This window comes from Puccinia triticina, chromosome 1A, assembly GCF_026914185.1.
Source record: "Puccinia triticina chromosome 1A, complete sequence".
Classification (NCBI taxonomy): Eukaryota; Fungi; Basidiomycota; class Pucciniomycetes; order Pucciniales; family Pucciniaceae; genus Puccinia; species Puccinia triticina.
Window position 1 is genome coordinate 8,694,934 of NC_070558.1, and position 18,855 is coordinate 8,713,788.

At 46.7% G+C, this 18,855-nt stretch overlaps 2 protein-coding genes across 2 annotated transcripts; both read left to right on the forward strand.

Annotated features, from left to right (window-relative positions):
* Nucleotides 1-6,995: 6,995 nt before the first annotated feature.
* PtA15_1A963 (uncharacterized protein) lies at nt 6,996-9,504 on the forward strand (the record flags this gene model as incomplete). The annotated part of the gene is made up of 9 exons (XM_053166045.1): nt 6,996-7,283; nt 7,347-7,483; nt 7,591-7,804; nt 7,872-8,245; nt 8,311-8,380; nt 8,453-8,871; nt 8,969-9,092; nt 9,164-9,274; nt 9,361-9,504. The coding sequence occupies 9 exons, from the start codon at nt 6,996-6,998 to the stop codon at nt 9,502-9,504; spliced, it is 1,881 nt and encodes a 626-aa protein (XP_053017176.1).
* A 1,185-nt stretch (nt 9,505-10,689) lies between these two features.
* On the forward strand, nt 10,690-12,650 carry PtA15_1A964 (uncharacterized protein; the record flags this gene model as incomplete). Its single annotated transcript, XM_053166046.1, has 12 exons — nt 10,690-10,826; nt 10,905-11,061; nt 11,140-11,176; nt 11,242-11,269; nt 11,347-11,375; nt 11,477-11,786; nt 11,889-11,928; nt 12,012-12,096; nt 12,193-12,222; nt 12,294-12,338; nt 12,422-12,512; nt 12,584-12,650. The coding sequence occupies 12 exons, from the start codon at nt 10,690-10,692 to the stop codon at nt 12,648-12,650; spliced, it is 1,056 nt and encodes a 351-aa protein (XP_053017177.1).
* Nucleotides 12,651-18,855: the final 6,205 nt, after the last annotated feature.

The window sequence follows — 18,855 nt, forward strand, 5'->3', positions numbered from 1 at the left end:
GGGATCTGTCACCCCAATATACGCATATACATGAAGGTGACATTGGAAAAGTGAAAAACAGCCCAAATGTGTGTGCGTGGAAACATTGAAGAAAGTCTACAAAATAAAATAAAATCTCACAAGCTTATTTGTGTTAAGAAGACAGCATGTTTAGCTGAAACAATCTGGTAACACACCAAGCTTGATGTGACTCATATTTCCACCTTATTTTCTTTTTTCTTTTTTGGCTCAACTCTAGGGGATACCTGCCTCTTTTAGGGAAAAATTTGCCAACAGCCAAGCTGTTTCTGGACTCTAGTACTCAGATCTTTGACAAATCTATATTTGAGGGTCCCAAAAAACATGTCAAATACCACCGTGCTATGCCCTGTGAAGGTAGTTGTTTTTCACTTTTCTAATGTCACCTTCATGTACACATGTAGAATGGAAAATCACAGGCTGGGCCTCCCACAGATCAACAACATGTACAGACAAGACTTTGGAGATGGCACTTGGCACCCGCCGGCGGGTACCCATCACACTACAGCACATAATTATATGCACCTGCAGGTGCCCATGGCGGGTGCCAGGGGTTCCATTTTAGTAAAAACTAGGCAAATTGTGGCTGCACCGCGGAAAACAAACTTGCACAAGAACGCCATGTGAAATCCCAGATCTCACAGTTGCTTGAGAAATAATCAAATTGTTTTCAATTATCATTGCAACAAATGATGCAAAAACTTGTGCTAGTATAGCTGCAGCGGTCAAAGGTCGGCGGCACTTTTCTTCACTTTTCGCGGCTTTTTGGTGTGAGAAGCGTTAACAGAACCGCGCGCTGCCGCGCCCATTTGCGCTGCTTCGCTAGTTGCTTGAAATAGTGATTTTAGGGCACAGTTTTTTTTATCATTTCAACCAAAGACTAGAAGAAAAGAAGCATTTGATCCTAGAATTTGTTCCAACCCAGCTTTCCCAGCAGAATTTGAGGCTTTTCAGCGCTCAGCGCGCCACATTTTCTCATTGTTTCAGTGCTCATTGCATTGAACGACAGAATATCGCTGTTTCAGCCAGAGATCCCGCTTTTCAGCACCCAGCGCAGCGGGTTTTCGCCATTTCAGCTCTGAGCGCAGCCAAAGACCGCTACTGAAATTGAAGAGATTTTTGCTCTTAAAACAATTCAAAAAGCGCAGCAGGCCAACCGCTGTCAAAAGTGCTAGCAACGCTGGCGGCTTTGGACAACCAATCAGATCCAAATCCTCAACAATACCTAATTACTGTCCACGAGAATCACCAACAAAGAATTATGTGATGAAGTGTGACGGGTACCCGCCGGCGGGTGCCAAGTGCCATCTCCAAAGTCTTGTCTGTACATGTTTTTGATCTGTGGGAGGCCCAGCCTGTGATTTTCCACCCCCCTTCTACATGTGTACATGAAGGTGACATTAGAAAAGTGAAAAACAACTACCTTGACAGGGCATAGCACGGTGGTATTTGACATGTTTTTTGGGAACCTCAAATACAGATTTGTCAAAGATCTGAGTACTAGAGTCCAGAGGCGTCTTGGCTGCCTTTACTACATTCAAATGGAAAGATATGCATATGCAGATGTCCAATTTCATATGCCATGGATTGCCTTGTACAATTTCATATGCCATGGATTGCCTTGTAATTTTCTATTTCAAACACAAATTCTTGATAATTTTTGATAGCTCACCTGCTTTGTATCACTGCCAGAATAATTGGCCGGGCTGAGTTTATCCAATTTAAAGTGGGATGCACTTAACCAATTTAAATTTGGTTGATCTCAAATCAGGATGTAAACGGGTCGGGTTCGGGTCGGAAAACAGTGCCCGAACCCGACCCGAGGTAAATCTCGGGTCGGGGCGGGTTGGGTCAAAATCTCAAACAGGCTGCCCAAACCCGAACCCGATTAAGGATGCAGCGGGTCGGGTCGGGTCAGGGTCGGGTCAGGGGTGACCCGAGCGTTTTGGGCCGTTGAATGAGAAAGGAAATAAGATTGTGCCAATTTTCAGCAATCTGGTCCTGGTGCATTCGTGTATATACAACAGGGGAGCCTATGAGGATAAAATCAAAGAAAAGATACTATGATGAGCCAGAAACAGACTCAGATACATTATCAAAGTCATCATCTTTGTTCATTATGATCCCCTCTTCAGCGCGGATCCAGTTTTGCGCGCATACAAGTACTTCAAGAGTGTTTGGTTGCATTCGGGTTCGATTACTGCCAAGGACTCTTCCACCTGTGGAGAATGCTGATTCTGATGCAATCGAAGTCATCGGAGTCATTAAAACAGATTTTGCAAGTATGGCGAGTGTTGGGAATCGATCGGTGTGGGTGCTCCACCAGGTGAGGACCGAAAAATTAGCCAATTCAATGAGAATTGGAGGCTCCTGGAGATACAAGTCAAGCTCAGCCGTAGTAGATACCAATTGGGCCACCTTCTTCCTCTTGAGGTATTGCTCAAAGCGCTGATCATCTTCATCAGCAGTAGCGTCGTTTTGAATGGTCAAGTTGTTTTCATCGCAATCGAGGCTCGAGTGACTTTTGGAGAAAAGCTTGTTTTTGTTGCCAATCACGTCATCGAACCAGCTGGCAAGGGTTTTTCTGATTCTGTTGATGGTGAGTGTAGCTTGATCTTCGCCAACCTCTTCAGATAGAATAAATTCTATGCGCTGGAACTTGCAACGGGGATCGAAAACCTGGTTGATTGCCGTGAAGTCTTCCATCGGAAGCCAGTACTTGTCGAATTTTTCTTGCATCGGCTGGATCATTTCAATTATTTCGGGCGAGCCATTTTCTCGGGATTCTTTGAGCTGTTTGTCAATCTTCTTCATCGTTTTATAGGCAAGATGTGCAGTAGGGTATCGTGTCATTCCAAGTTTTAAAGTAGCTAAATCAAACAAGCAGTGAATGAAATGTCAGCTAATTGATCTGTGGGAATTCAATGATCACAAAGAAGAAATGATGTACCCGAGTGGAAAACAGACAAGAAATCCTTAATAGTTGAAATCTCCTCCCACTCGGTTGAGTTAGGACAATGAGTGTAGTTAGCGTCTTGAATGGCGAGCTGATCAAACGCTTCCTTATACGGGAGGGCCGACTTGATCATGAGGAAAGTGGAGTTCCAGCGGGTGGGAACATCGAACAATGGGAGAGCTCGCTGGTCCATTCCAACAAGATCGATCGCCTCCTTGAAGGATTGTTTACGCGAAGGGGTGCTCTTGGTGTAACGAACGCTGTCCCGAATCTTGTTGATAGCTTCAGAGAAGATCTTCAGGCCATCCTTCACGACCAAGTTAATAACGTGCGCAAGACATTGGACATGGAAATAAATTCCTTTCATTTCAAGGGGAAGACTTCTCCGGGCTGAAATAGACAATATTACTCGAGTGATTGCGGAGTCGTTGCTTGTGGCATTATCGACGGTGATAGATGCCACCTTATCCAATATTTTCCATTCGTTCATCACGTTGACGAGTTGTTCAGCGATAGCGACACCAGTGTGAGGAGTGAGAAGCTCCTTAAAGGATATGATGTGAGTCTTCAGCGTCCAGTCGGACGAAATAAAATGAGCCAAAATTACCATATAAGGTGACTGGTTAGACGAGGTCCAGAGATCAGTTGTTAAGGCAACTCGATCTACACCAGAAATCTCAACAGCTAGCTTTTCCTTCATCGAGTTGTATAAAGCCATTACTTCGGTCTTGAGGGTCGTTCGAGTAAAGAATTTGAACTTTGGTTGTAGTGAGGCGACAAAGGCGCGGAATAGCGGCTGTTTGACAAAGACGAATGGCTGTTTGTGAGCAATAACCATTTTGACAAGAAGCTCGCGCGAGGTCGTCTGAGAGAATATCCAGTTGGTTGGTTTTGATCCATCCGCGGGTGCCGAGAGTTTCAACATGGTTTGCTTGCTGGAGGTGAGGTAGGAGCTGCAACGTTCGAGGTGACGCCATAGGTGCTTGGTGCCGTTGGAGCTCTTACCCTCGAGTTGGTCTCGGCAGTAATGACAGTGTGCCTTGGTACCCTGACCTGTTAAAAAAAGAAAATTATCAGAAAGCTTCTTCAAAAGTGGCCCCCACAAACACAAAAACAAGGAGACTTGCCGGATTCTTTTTTGGTGAAGTGCTCCCAAATGTCGCTCGTCGTCTTTCGTTTTTTCAAATTTCGACTGGTAGATTGAGATTCTTGCGCACTCGATGGTTCAGGATCCTTTTCGGTGGTTTTTGCAACCTCTTGAGTGCTTGGCGGCTGAGACTGGCCCTTGGTGGTGACTTGGGATTGGGAAACCTTGATCGGAGACTCTTCATCAGACGAACTGGAATTTACCGCGGCCGGTTGTTTCCTCTTGGACCGTCGCATGGTTGGGACTCGGCGCAGGATGGGTGATTGTGTGACTGTGGGTTGAGGGGATATCAGATATCTCAGACTTAAGTCACCGATCGGCGATTACAGCTGACTCAATTGGGTCATAGTCAGGTCATCGGGCCGACCCGAAGTGGAATCGGCCTGCCCAAACCCGAACCCGATTGACAATCGGGTCTTGCCGGGTCGGGTCGGAAATTGGTTTTTCAGCTGTCAGGCTGACCGAACCCGACCCGAGACCCGCCGGGTCTCGGGTCGCCTCTGGGTCGACCCGACCCATTTGCATCCTGAATCTCAAATGATGAAATAAAAATCCAAGGGACCCCCCTTGGTTTTATATTTCATTGGTTGAGATCAACCCATTTAAGATTGGTTGAGTGCATCCCAGTTAAACTAGGATGACTTCATCCTGGCCAAATATGCTGGCAGTGTATATCAGGGTTGTTGGTAAGGACCACTGTGGTGAGACTAATCAAAAACTCATCAAGGCACAATTCCTGTTACTCTGAAGACACCCTGTCAGTGTAACTAAATTTTTCATAAGGATTGGATTCAAGCATGAATTGTGTGATGGAAGCTTCAGGTGTTGGCCCTGAAATTTATAGTTCTGGGACTTTATGGCACTGAAATTGGGCCCTCAAACACAAGCAAAGATTAGAGGTCTGGACCAGAGTCCATAGGGGCCATATGGTGCTTGCACCCCACAGGAACGCTTTGCGCCTCCTCAGAGTGCCTTAGTTAAGCTTGGTCAATGGCCAATGCTTCACTGGCCAAGAATCATTGATGCTTCTGTCCTGTGGAATTGTTGCAGTTTTGTCCAATGGCTGTTAAGAGCAATGTGAGTTTGGAAATACTGTAATTGGTGATGATAATATGCTGTGGGTTCCTCCTTGAGAGCAAGCACCTGACCAATCACTTTTTTTGGGCTAAGAAATCTTGGAGTCTTGAAAAACCCCTCCTCCAGATCTAGAAAATTGGAACAGAGCACTGAGCAGCAGGGTGCAGAGCCAATCATCCAGATTGGGTGAGTACAGCCTCAGATTTTTCTTGGTCAACATTTAGCATTTCCAGAGAGATTATCATGAGTAAGAGATGCCAATTATATTGTTTCTGTTTCTTTCCACCCCAAAAAATGGACGATCTTGATTGATCAGATATCTTATTTTTGAACTAAGGAAGAAAAGAGGAGATGTTTTGATCTCTTAATAAGCAGGGGTGTTCCATCTGTTTGTTTTCTTCAGTCCAAAGTAATCAGGTCCATTCAACTTCTCAGATCAGCAAATTTTGTGTCTCAGCAAGACAAAACAATTTGGCTGAGATGTCTTGTCAAAGACATGGAAAAGGGAAGGCACTATGAACCTGAGGCTCACAAGAATACAACAGCGGAACAGAAACAGAGCAGCAAACAAAGCAACACATGAAAATTCAAAAGGACTTATGCCATGGACTGCATTACATCCAAGAAGATACTATATGTGGTGCAGTACATCACATCAGAGAAACCAAATCAACAGAGTACAAAACAGCTGTACTTTTGTGTTGCATTGGAGAAGCACAGCAAGTTGAAGACAAAAGAGTTGTAAAAAGCAATAACACACAAAAGGATTGTACTACAATGGAAAAGCAGAGGAGGCAGCTATAAATAGCAGTCCTCTCAAGGCCTTGAGTGAGTTTCCTCATTGCAGATCCAGTGGGGGCCAAAGGTTTCTCATGCAGTGGTCTTGCGGTTGAAACTTTTTTTTGTTGCTTGTGGGGGTTTGTTGGTTAAGGTTAAACAAGGAATTTGGAGATATCTGACAGAAAAAATTTGGAAATACACTAAGGGCTTGTACCATAAGCTTCAATCTTGCAAAATTGCCACTTTTCTTTTCCTCTACACAAAAGTTGAAAATAAGGGGAGGGTTCAATTGTTAAAATTCTTCATTTTTGGGCCCAAGGCTGTCTTTTGGTGATGTTCAGTTTTAATTTGAAGAAGTATTGAGGGATGTAAATTTGGAAAAGTGGAATTTTCATGCCCTATGGTCCAGGCCCTAAAACCGCCAAATAATCACATCTTTTGTGTTTTTGACTTGTTTTGGCCCATTTCTGGGCCACATCTTTTTGAGGGAATCATCTGTCAAAACTATCATGGTGCCCAAGGCACTTTTCATAGTGGTGGAGGCACTATTCATAGTGGTGGAGGCACTATTCATAGTGGTGGAGGCACTATTCAGAGTCCCGGAGGCACTTTCCATAGTGGCTGACACACTTATTTCCAGATCTGTTGTGGATGAGTTTCCTTCTAGCATGGTTCATTATTCCTTACACTGTGTATTTTCACCCCAAGTCATCATCTAGCAAAGTTATGGAAAAAAGTTCCCATGCAGCCTCTCTGGAGAGTGTCAGGTGTTCCGACTTCCAGACGAATGTGACTTCTGACTCCCCAAACTGCCACTTTACGGAGTCAGCAGTCGAATTCTTGGGAGTGGATCTGTTTATGTGCAGGCTATGTGGTGCTCTGGGCTTGCTGCGGCTTGAGCAGTCTTGTTAATGTTGGGTGCTGGACGCGTCGCGACGCGCCTGGCCCACTCTTCCTCTCCTCGCCCGCCCAGCCCGCCCCTCTCCACCCCCACCCACCCACCCACCCACCCACGCGATGGCCGCAAGCAACGACCCGCCCAAGCTGAGCCTGTCGACGATCGCCGCCAAGCTGCTCACCGGCGTCCACCAGGCCCCGCCCGAGGTGGCCCGCGCGCGCTGGACCCAGAAGAGCCCGCTCGACCCGCCCCGGCCGCTGCCCGCCGCTGCCGCCCCCGCCCGCTCGGTCGCCGCCTCCGTCTTCGCCGCCGCCCGCCAGGAACGCTCCGCCCAGCGCAGCCACCGCCCGCTCGGCCCGGCTGCCCCCAGCATCTACCACCACCGCTCCCACACCGAGTTCGACATCGTCCAGCCGGCCTGCCCGCCCAGCCGGCCCGCGCCCCAGCCCTCGCCCGTCCGCGACGCCAAGGGCTCGGCCCCCGCCGTCATGCGGCGCGGAGACACGCAGGAGGAGGAGGAGCTCGAGGACCTGGCGCTGCTCGGGCTGCTCCAGCACCCCATCGGGCGCCCCCAGGCCAAGGAGAACGAGCCCCCCCGCGAGCGTAAGTGCTCCCCCCTTTTCTCCCGCGTGCATCCGCGCTGACATCCCACCCGCCACCACCAGCACGAGCCAGCCGGGCCGAGCCGACCCCCCACCACCACTCGCCCGCCAGCCCGCCCCGTCCCCATGCCCGCCACCCCCGCCCATCCTCCCTCGGCCCCTCCCCACATCCCCCAGCACACCCCTTCCTTCCCCACCCCGCCCTAAACAGTCCTTCCAAACCTCACAACCCGATGCGCGACCTCTATCTCTCCCAGGTCGGCGGCCAGGACGGGAAGATCGAGAGCGAGAAGCAGCGGGTGGACCGCGAATTCGAAAAGCTGCTCGTGAGCCACTCTATTCATCTCCTCCCCGAAAACCCACCGGCTAACGGATGCTCGGAGGATCCTGCAGGACACGATGCAGATCACCGATGCGGTCCGACAGAAGATGGTAGGACTCGACCACCCCGTGAAAGCGGCGATGCTGAAGTCGTCCACCTCCGCATCGCTCATGAAGCTCATGAGTATCTCCGAGCCCGTCGTCACCGGGCGCGGGGAAACAGCGGTGATGGTGGGCGAGGAGGCCTCGTCGAAGCAGGAAGGATCGGCGTGGTGGGCCATGTACCTCAAGTCGCACAACTTCCGCGAGCTCCAGGCCGCAGACCTCAAGAAACTCCGCGTCGCTCTCCGCACCAAGCCCCCCGAATGGTCCAAAGAACTCATCGGCTTCGGCGGATACAACGCCCTCCTCAAGCGGCTCAAGGAGCTCGTCGAAATCGAGTGGAGGTCAGTCCATCCCTCTCCCAGAATCTCCTCTCATCGCTCACTCTTTGATTCTCTTCCCGGCTTAGAGAGGAGCAACATGACGACCAGGTCTTGCACGAGATCCTCCGATGCTTCAAAGCCCTATTACTCACAGAAGTCAGTCACACGCCCAGATAGCCAAGCACCGACAGAGAGACAGAGCAACTGACGGGGTATGTGTGGACACAGCCGGGCCGGAAGGCGCTAGCATCGCGGCTTCCGGACCCGTTCATCCAACTGACGGGACTGCTGTACTCGGAGAAGAAGCCGGGCGACCTGACGACGCGGCAAGTGTTGGTCGAGATCATTGGGGGCGTCTTCGAGCTGGAGGGCTATCTGGCGGCGCGGCCGATGGACGCCAGCAAGCTGGACTGGGCCGCCCCCATCACCCTCGAGCCCTCCCCCGGCCACCCTTCCCACTCCCACGACGACGAACAAGCTGCGAAGGAACCGCTCCCCTCCGCACACCACCTCCTCAGGAAACTCATCATCGGCCCACCCGACCTCAAAAAGGCTAACATCGTCGACTTCGTCGCCCTCACCCATCGCGTCCGGCCCTTCAAGACCTTCGTCACCGAGTTCATCGGCGTCCTCATGGACTACTTCTGGTCCGCCTCTCCCTCTCCCTCTCCCACTACACTCCTCACTTACTCTCCCCCCCCCCCCCCCCCCCTTTTTTTTTTTTGTGCTTGACGTGGAATGTAGGATCTTCTGCCATGCCGAGAACCAGTTCTGGGATTTGAAAGCGATCGACGAGGAGACGATCGAGGCGCCGAAGGTGCCGAGCGGGATGACGGGCGGAGTAGAGTACGAGGCCATGTCGTACTGCGTAAGTCTCTCTCTCTACCATTCAGGCACTCTCGGAGGCCATCCACTGACTGTCTAGTATCAATCAAATAGACCTGTTTGATGAAGCTTCTGAACCAGATCATCAAGACCGCCGCGAGCTCAGCAGACTCCAAGCAAATCTTCCAAGAACTATTCGAGAGCGGCTTCGAGCGATGTCTAGTAGTTGCGTCCTTCCCCCTCTCTCCCCCACGCCTTCTTCTCTTGCCGCGCAGCTGACCGGCCGTTGTTTTTCTTTGGGGTTGTGTCAGACGCTCCGGAAAAGTAGCGTCGATTATTACCCCATGGTCCATCTCGAACTCGCCCGGTTCATCGCCCTCGGAATTTCCCACCGGTTCGAGTTACCGTACAACATCCTCAAATACCTCAACGGATACTCCGGCCACCCGCTCTGATCCTCTCTATCCCGCCCGTTTCTTCTTTTTTTTTATACCTTATCGTTAGTGTTCTATGTATCTTTGGTTTTGGTTCTCTCCTCGCCTCACTTTCCTTTCTTCTTGATTCCCGAGCTGCCCATCTTGTCTGTCATCCGCCTCATCCTCACCGCTATCTTTTCCAACCTCTTTATTCAACCGTATCTTTGTCTTCTTTCTTTGATTATCTTTCCCCACCAACAGACGAACACGTGCATGATACACACCCCATCCATCCATTCGAATGCTTTGCTCTTCAAAACATTCGTCCACCCCCCCTTTTCTTTCACTCCTGCACACCACCCAAGACCGAAAAAACGATCCCCAACCAGAGCCCCGTTCTTTGTCCTCAACTGCCCGACTCCACATACATACTTTTTTTCTGTTGTTCTGTACTCTTCGGTCTCGAATTTATCATGTCAAAATAATCTACAACAATCTCTAAAAACATACATGTTATCCGGCTTTGACCTTGCCCTTGATGTCTCCACATACCATGTTTCCAGGCGATGGTCGTCCCCCAATGGACCAGCAAGCAAGTGGGTGTGGCCAAGAGGAGGGATGATCAGGGGCAGCAAGGATCCCACAAAAATCAGACCAAGAAAAAGATTGTCATAAACTGAAGACCAAGAAAAAGATTGTCATAAACTGACAAGTTGAAACAACTTCTGAAGAAATCTCCTCTTTTGCCCCAGATCCTCAAGCTCTTGCAACCAAGCCTCTTTGATGACCTGTCATTCTCGGCAAAGATCCAAGCTTGCACATACCGGGCCTCCCAAATGATCACAAATCACCCATTTATTTCAGGGAAGCATTGACAGAGTATTTGTCAATGTAGAGGGTGATTACACCAAGACGGCACCGTGGAGGGGCCTTCGCATAAAAAAGTAAGGATTATTGGCCTTTCTCTAAGGCAAATTTCACCGATAAGGCATAAGTGCCTCCCGGAAGGCCTTCGGTTAAGTTTGGGCGGGCTCCGTGGCGCAGGATCCAGAAATATCCGCCCATATCTGCAGGTTTCGGAGCCTCGGGTCTCGGATATCTGGTGTGATCCGCGGTTCCTTACCCGATATCCCGGGATATTCACCGGTTATCCCATGCGGGGTACTGGCTAAGGGTTGAAGTGGATCAACATCATCGATTCCACAAGCACTCACTCAAACAACTATGACTAAAATCCTCTCCAAACACTTGAACAGCTGGGCGCCAATTCGTGTGCCTCCTTACCGGCGTATCCAAACGGCCGCAGTACTCTTATGGACTTCTCAACTATCGCTTTGCATTTCTTTATTCTTTTTCTTAATGTAAGTCACTTCGCCCATTCACGAATTACCGAGCTCCTGCTTATCTCCTTGCTTTCTGCTTTTCTTTTTTTCTGACAGGTCTTACCCGATCACCTGGCCGATCCTACTTCCATATGTCATCTGGATCTTGGTTTTAGATCCTGCTCCGGAGAAGGGAGGCCGGCTGAATCAATCTGTTCGGACCTGGAGATTTTGGAACTTATTTGCATCTTATTTCCCAATCAGTTTAATAAAAGTAAGCCCATTCATCTGTGAGGACAGCACTTGATAAAATCCTAGTCGCCAGTAATCTGATTTTCTTATGCTTGACTAGACTGTTGATTTGCCCAGTGATCGCAAATATGTCTTTGGTAGGCTCTTCTTAAATTTTCAGCAAAGTATAAACATTGGTTGAGATTTTGTTTCGCGCTCCCAGGCTATCATCCTCATGGTATTATCGGAATGTAAGTCTTGATGGTGGACCTTGTTGAAGGAATTAAACAAACTGTGATAAACCTTCTCTACTATTGTTGCTAAAAAGGGGGGCGGTGGCCAACTTCGGAACGGAAGGTTCGGTCTCTTTACAATGACATGATCGCCTTAACAGAGAGAAGGGCAGAACTATCCTAACATTTAAACGCGCCTTACACTCCTCCTTTCAATCTGATCAGCAACTGGATTTTCCGAAAAATTTCCTGGCCTCAATCCTCATCTTCTCACACTGAGCACGAACTTCATCATCCCGTTCTATCGAGACCTCATCCTCAGTCTTGGAATCTGCTCAGTTTCGATAAAATCATGTATATCAATCCTCAAGTCCAAAAACAAGCGATCGGCCGACCTGGCAAACAATAAGGGAGAAGGTAATTGTCTGGTTATCGTTGTTGGTGGAGCTGCGGAAAGTTTGTCTGCTCATCCAGGGACCGCTGATCTAACTCTGAAACGAAGGCTGGGCTTCATTAAATTGGCCATCCGGGAGGGGTAAGTGTCATTGCTCTTGACGACTTGCATTCGCGCTCATCAATTTCATTCAACGGAGGGACTCTGACCAACTTTCCCTGATTGTGTTGGTTCATACATTAGAGCCGATCTCGTGCCTGTGTTCTCCTTTGGAGAAAATGATGTGCGTGGTGATTCAATCATACCACCTTGTTTGTTAACTGATTACAAATGTCTTTGTCCGAAAAATACAAAATGGAAATGAAGATTTACGCTCAATTATCAAACTCCAAAGGCACCGCACTTTACTCTCTTCAAAAACGGTTTCAATCTGTCTTTGGCTTCACATTGCGTCAGTAATTTGAAACGTCTCCCAAGACTAATTTAGTGGTTTCGATGCCCATTGTAATCGAATCAAGGGATTGACGGATGACCGATTTTTTGACAGCCATTTTCCATGGCCGAGGCATCTTCAACTGTTAGTTTTTCACTCTCAAATCAAGGCTGATCTTGTGATATAGGGCTCAGTTTGAATTTTACGTCTACCAGACTCTCTTGGCCTGCTTCCCTACCGACATCCGATCGTTTCAGTAGGTTAGTTGCTCCCAAGTGCCCTTTCCGCTTTTATATCCTCTCAACCCAGTTCTGACATTGATGGTTTCTACTTGCTGGTTCAGTTGGCAAGCCTATTCGTGTAGAACAAAATAAAAACCCTGGACTCGAAGAAATTGAAAAGGTTCAGAAAGAATATATCGCTGAACTTACCGCGTCAGTCATCTCTTGCCCCGTATACTTGGAGTAAAAAAGAAGAATCTGATATTGGTTTTCTTTATCTGCAGTGTCTGGGATAAATACAAAGACGTATATGCTAGAAATCGCAAGAGTGAATTGACTTTGATCGCCTAAGCGACCTAACATTTCAACTCGGAAATTATTCGCGAAACTATCGAACAGAGGCGATTTTTCGATTCTTTCTTTCATGATCACTTACACTTAAACGTTTCTATTGCAATATGTATGTTCTAATTATATATCTATATCATATAGCCCAAACTTTCACACGTATTATTTGTACTATCATGTACATTGGATTTGTGTCTTACATTTGGCCAAACTGTGCTCCAATTAGTATCCCTTGAAACTTCTACTTTTCGGATTTGCTATGTAACTCGTAAGATTTCGCCGCATAGGTACTGGCAATCCATAAAGGTGAGGTGGTGATGGATTCCTGCCCCCTGCACTGCAAGAAAAAGTCAAGCAACTGTGCAAGAACTCCAGGCAAGCTTGTGGTATTACACAAGCCTTTGTCAAGGCTTACTTTTGACCAAGCCTCGATGCACAGTGACTGTGCAGAAGAAGCTTATGTGTGTTAGGGTGGAGCTAGAACAGCAGTTCCACAGCAGTAACCCGCATGTCAACTGCTAGCAGTTGCTTGACTTTTTCTTGCAGTGCTGGGTGTCAAGGTGTTGCCTGGTAAATGGATAAAGGGATTCTAAAGAAGCATGGTGAATGGTGAGTGTGTGCAAGAACAACCAGCTGTCAAAGGCAACGTGAGGGACTTGGTTCAGTCAAAATCCTCCTTCCCTGAGGCTTTGCCCAAGAGAAACACTTATCAGAAATTCTCCCATGATGATGATAACCCCGCATATTTGAACCTTTGACTGAATGGCATTCTGCTCACCATGAGAGTTAGATAACTGGCAGGTTGATGGAGTAGTGATGTACCATGCCAATGTCTCAATGTGTGTACAGATACCTTTTCTTCTTTCTCTTTTGAAGTTTAATCCATGGCACACCTGATGCAACATTGTATTTCTATGTTGTTGTATCTGATGAGGATGATCATCTTGAAAAAGAAAGTGCAATTTTGCCCTCCAAAACCATCACTATCCCGGCCTGAAAGTCCAACAAGTCCAAGGTTCAATATTCAACACTGGGCCAGTATTGTACTGGTAACATATTGATTTTGATGTGTTACCATTCCTGTTACCAGTAACTGCAGTGTGCTACCATTAGTAAACAATTCTCCATTTTTTGGGTGCTGTTACAATTATGGTGTTCAAAGTTGGTTTGCATAATTTTATGCATGCATAAATCATAAAATCATAAAATCTTTTTTGCAGGGGATATGACTGTCTGATTATGTAATACAAAATTTCCTCACCAAAATATTTTTATGATTTTATGATTTATGCATGCATAAAATTATGCAAACCAACTTTGAACACCATAAATATAAAATTGTTATTCAGATTATACTAGAAATCAAATGTAAAACTGACACAACACAACAAAATATTGGACAAATCATTGGTATTGTATTGATTTGCCAATACACAAGAACTTGACATGGGTGTATTCTATCCAATAAAAAAGACAATACACCTATATCTTATTTCCTAGTCCAACACAGAAATATCTAGAATCTTTTATTGTATCACCACTGGGCCTCTACACTACACTATGCTACAGAGGCATGTAGTGATAGCATAGCCACCTGTGAGTCTAGTGTTAGAGCTTCTAAGCTGCTTTGTGGTAATCTAAAGCATATGACCAGGGGGGAATCTGTGGCACTTCCCACAGATTTCCATACCATAATTTTTGTTCAGTAACCTCTCATGAATTCAACTGCTTGTGCATGTGTAACTAATGCCTGAAGAATTGTTCATCTAGAGTACCTCACATTTTTTGCTCAATTCCAGACCACTTTGGAAATCACAAAAGGGCTAATGATGTCAAAGTTTTCATTGGTAGTTCAATGGTGAAGATCTGTGTATTTTCTGGCATTCTGGAATTCAAGATGGGAATCCAACCTACCAATGTCCATTCATTCACATTACCATCATTATGAGTTTGTCTTTTGAAAGGGAGATCTCACATGGGACATATGAGCAAACAGGAATTACCCAATCAGCTGTAGGGCTCACCATACTTGGTGCAACTTGCTCAATGGAAGTTATTTGGAATTGATAAGAATCATCTACCCTACAAGCAACATCCACCAAATGCAAAGATAACCATGCGCCAGCTTTGTGCCACACAAGCATTTAACATGGTGGGAGCAATGATTGGGGTGGGGAACACAAAAACACAACCTCTTTTGCATCTTTGGCAAGAGGGTTGTGCCTTTATTGCCTGGTCCCTTTGTGATTGGGAAAAATCTCCTTTGACCTTACCTTTGCAGAAATTTTGATTTTGAGAGGAAAGGTCATCACATGCAATCTGATCACGCCCCCAGGCAGCATTTTTACTTAAACTTGTGTATCAGAGGTCAAGGGAGATCTGATTCTCAGAAACATTCTCAGATCCCATGTGTTTATATTTCAGGGGGAGAGTGTTGATTTTGTGACTTACTCCTGGATGGGCCCAATGTCCAGCACAGGTTCCAGAAGAAGCACCCCTAGTGACCCCACAAAATGTGCCTCAGGGGTCTTGGGGGAGTCTTTCCCAAAGCCCCCCGTGCTGCTGTGTGATGTTTTTCCACCCTGACACTCGCGTGGACATCACAGTGGACATCAGACAGCATTTGCCAACTCCTCAACTCCCCTCCTGCCTACAAGCTAGATGTGCTCTTGTAGAGGGGGCGAGGTGGTGTGGAGGAAGGCCAGGAATTTTCCAAGCCTATTGGCCTCTAAGGAGCCTGGCAAGCGCTTCCACATCCCCATCAGCTCTGTTAACAGCACCAAATACTCCGTGTACGCGGTTGATTGGGGCGAAGCAGGACAAGCGTGTTGCTTGGGACATGCATTCTGAACAAGGTTGGGGCAAGGAGGCTTGGAGGAAGGCCAGGACTTTTCCAAGCATTTCAGCCTCTGAGGAGCTCAGCAAGCGCTTCTACAGCCCCATCCACTCTGCCAACAGCACCAAGTACTCCATGTATCCGGACCAACTGCCTTGTAATTTTCATAAGCTCTTGAGCACTTAGATCTTGCTAACCATTGGTTCAGCGCTCAGAGGCACCATGAGGACATGCTTGATTGGCAAGTTGACCCTTTTCCAATGTCAAGATCACCTTTCTTGCGGGCAGCCACCTCCAGTGGTGAAAAACCTGGCAAAATCCCCACAGGGACTGATGCTCAACAGGGTTGTGCATCTCAGCTCACCTGCCGCATTGATACAAGGACCTCTGGAACAGATGAGATCAGCTTTGTTGGGGGGTGAAGAGAGACCAGAAGGGGACAAGAATACAGTAATGGCAACAATCCTGATGGGCAGGTGGGATTGGAGCAATAGAACTATGTATGTAGGCAAGCTGATTGCTGGAAAAGAGGCCAAAGCCAATTGCGGCCAAACAGTATTTTGATTTTGTAGGTGATTGAAAATATAGAAATATGGAGTATCTACACTGGAGAAAATCAGGAAAAATCAGAAAACCCCTTGGACACGGACAAAATTATGAATAAACAGGCTGTATCAATCCAGACCTCCCAAAATTCCCTACAGGTCTATGCCATCCGCAAATGTAGCTACTGTATTTTACAGAGGAGTTTTTAATGCACCTATTTTTTGGTTTGATCATGAATCAAGCACACTCACATTTTACAAAAGTTGGCCCAGAATAGATCTCATCATTGGATAGAAATGGGCATCTTCATGACATAAAGACATGATCCTCTCCAACTGATCACTAATTCAACATCTGATCAACAGATCACACCAGTAAAATAAAATAGTCAGTTGATGACAAGTGACATCATGCCAGCTCCAGCCAGCTACCCACCATCTATCCAATATCTATCTGCTATCTACCCCAATTTCCCAACCATCTCCTCAACTTCCAAAATTTACCAAGAAGGTTCTGTTCAGTTTTTGATGAGCCCAACTGATCCTCAGTTCTGTCCAGCTGAGGCTCAGCTTTGATACCCAGCTCATACCAACACTGGGTAATTACGTTACCCTATGTTATCCACATTATCTCAGTAACGCAGTGGTTTCAGTGACTGCCAGGCTACGTTACTGCTATCAGTAATTCTCTATTTCTTGCGGCACCCATAATGTAATTGAACCGTTTTTTTTTGCCTGCCAACACAGATAACGTAGTGATATTTTTCCAGGATAATGCACTATCTCCATGAAGCAGATGTTGTACGGCGCTCTTCCCCTGGATAATGTGTTATCACATTGAAACATGTAATGTACAGTGCTCCACCCCTGGATAATGTGATATCACATTATCCAGGGATGAAACAGCCCTAATCTGGCAAGATTTGTCTGAAAGTGGGAGCTCTTGCGCTGTCAAGAGATTATTCTCAGCAGCTTTGGATGTTTGTAGCAGTTGCCGCGGGAGCCTACTCCCCTCAACCATGTTGCACTGCGTTAGTAGCCTTATGTGGCTTTGCAAGGATGTCCCTTTGACTGGTGAATTTGCGGAGGCCGGGAAGGCGTTGAAGGCAATCCTCCCCTCAAAATAATAATAACACATTGCTTTTAATTACATTATCCGTTATATTACTAGTAATTCCATTTTTTCCTTGACTTCAGTAATGTAATGGTGGGAAAAAAATCTCTGCCTGCCCACAGGTTAACGTAATTTAAACAAAAAATCAGTGCAAACAGATAATTATAACGTGAAAATTCTCAATTACGGATAACCGTAATGATAATGCAAAAAAAATTGTTACATTACCGTTACGCTACCATTACTGGTAGCGTAACTACCCAGTGTTGCTCATACTCAGCTTTTTTGCCCAGGTCATACTCAGCTTTTTCACGCAGCTCCCTCTCAGCATTGGAATAAAGCCTTTGACCATTCCATGCCCAGCTGATGCTCAGCTTTTTACTATTCCTGGCGCAGCTGATGCTCAGCTTTGTACCAGTCATTGCTCAGCCTTTTCTTTTGGCTCAGCTGATTCTCAGCTTTGACCCAGTCCTGGGCCAGCTAGCCAGCTGATGCTCAGCTTGCTGAGTATCAGCTGAGCCAGGCCAGGGAAAAAGATGGGCATCAGCTTGGAAAGGACCAGAGACAAAAATGATCTAGGCTGGGGCCAAAGCTGAGCATCAGCTGAGCCATGGCCAAGGCTGAGCATCAGCTGAGCAATGGCCAAGGCTGAGCATCAGCTGTGCCAGGGCCAAAGATGATCATCAGGTGGCCAGTGCCAAAGCTGAGCATCAGCTGGACCGGGGCAAAAGCTGAGCATCAGCTGAGCCAGGGTAAAAGCTGAGCATCACCTGGGCCAGGGAAAAAGCTGAGCATCATCTTGTTTTTTCACATTGAGTGCTTTGCTCCTGAAACCTGTCATGTGAGCCCTAGATGTGCTGGTGGAGAGGAGCAGCATTGGAGAAGTGTTGGAGCCGAAAGCAAAGCTGAATCATGTCACTTGCCATCAACTGACTCCTTTTTTTACTGGTGTCAGTTGTTCATAAATTGGGCTACAGTTATTGTTGGGATAGCGTAAAAAGTTACACAAGAGTAATGGTTAACTCTAGCATGAATTCAGTCCCTGGTTCTGATGGAATGAAGGTATGGCACTCTGTAGGAAGTGCCACAGATTCCCCCCTGGTGTATTTAGTGAAAAAAAGGCTGAATAACTTTGAAGCGCAGCTTAGTGGGAGCTCTTGTTATTTTGTGGCCTGTGCACGTAGCACTAGCACAGATCAAGCAGAAATTCTCTACACTACATTAAGTCAAATCAGAATTTTGCTACTTCAGGCCATACTAATGCCATTGGTGTAGCTGGTGCACTCTTGGCTTTGTTAGGACAGTTCAAATTTAGAAATGATGACCGCTGCTGGTTTTTTTATGTACTGGAGTGCTGCCTGTTGGCTTTGTTCCTTGGAAATTTATTAATTTCAAAGCCAAATTAGCTTGGTCAGCAACAGAGCTTCAGGTTCTGAGGTCATAAAGTTAATAAGCAGATTGTTGGCTGCTGAATTCACAGCAGACATTTTGCAGCCTCAGTTTTTGTATTACATCTGGGAAAATTTTAAGCTCACACACAACTGAACCAAAAAGAAAATTGGGACTCCAAAGATTTACAACAAGCACGCAAAAAATCCAATAAGTGGAAATAGATCAACTGTTATTTTTTAGGAGCTTAAAAGAAGATCATGTGTTTGTAAGAGTCATGCTTGAAACCACATGATCTCACATCAAGACTTTGGGCCAACAACC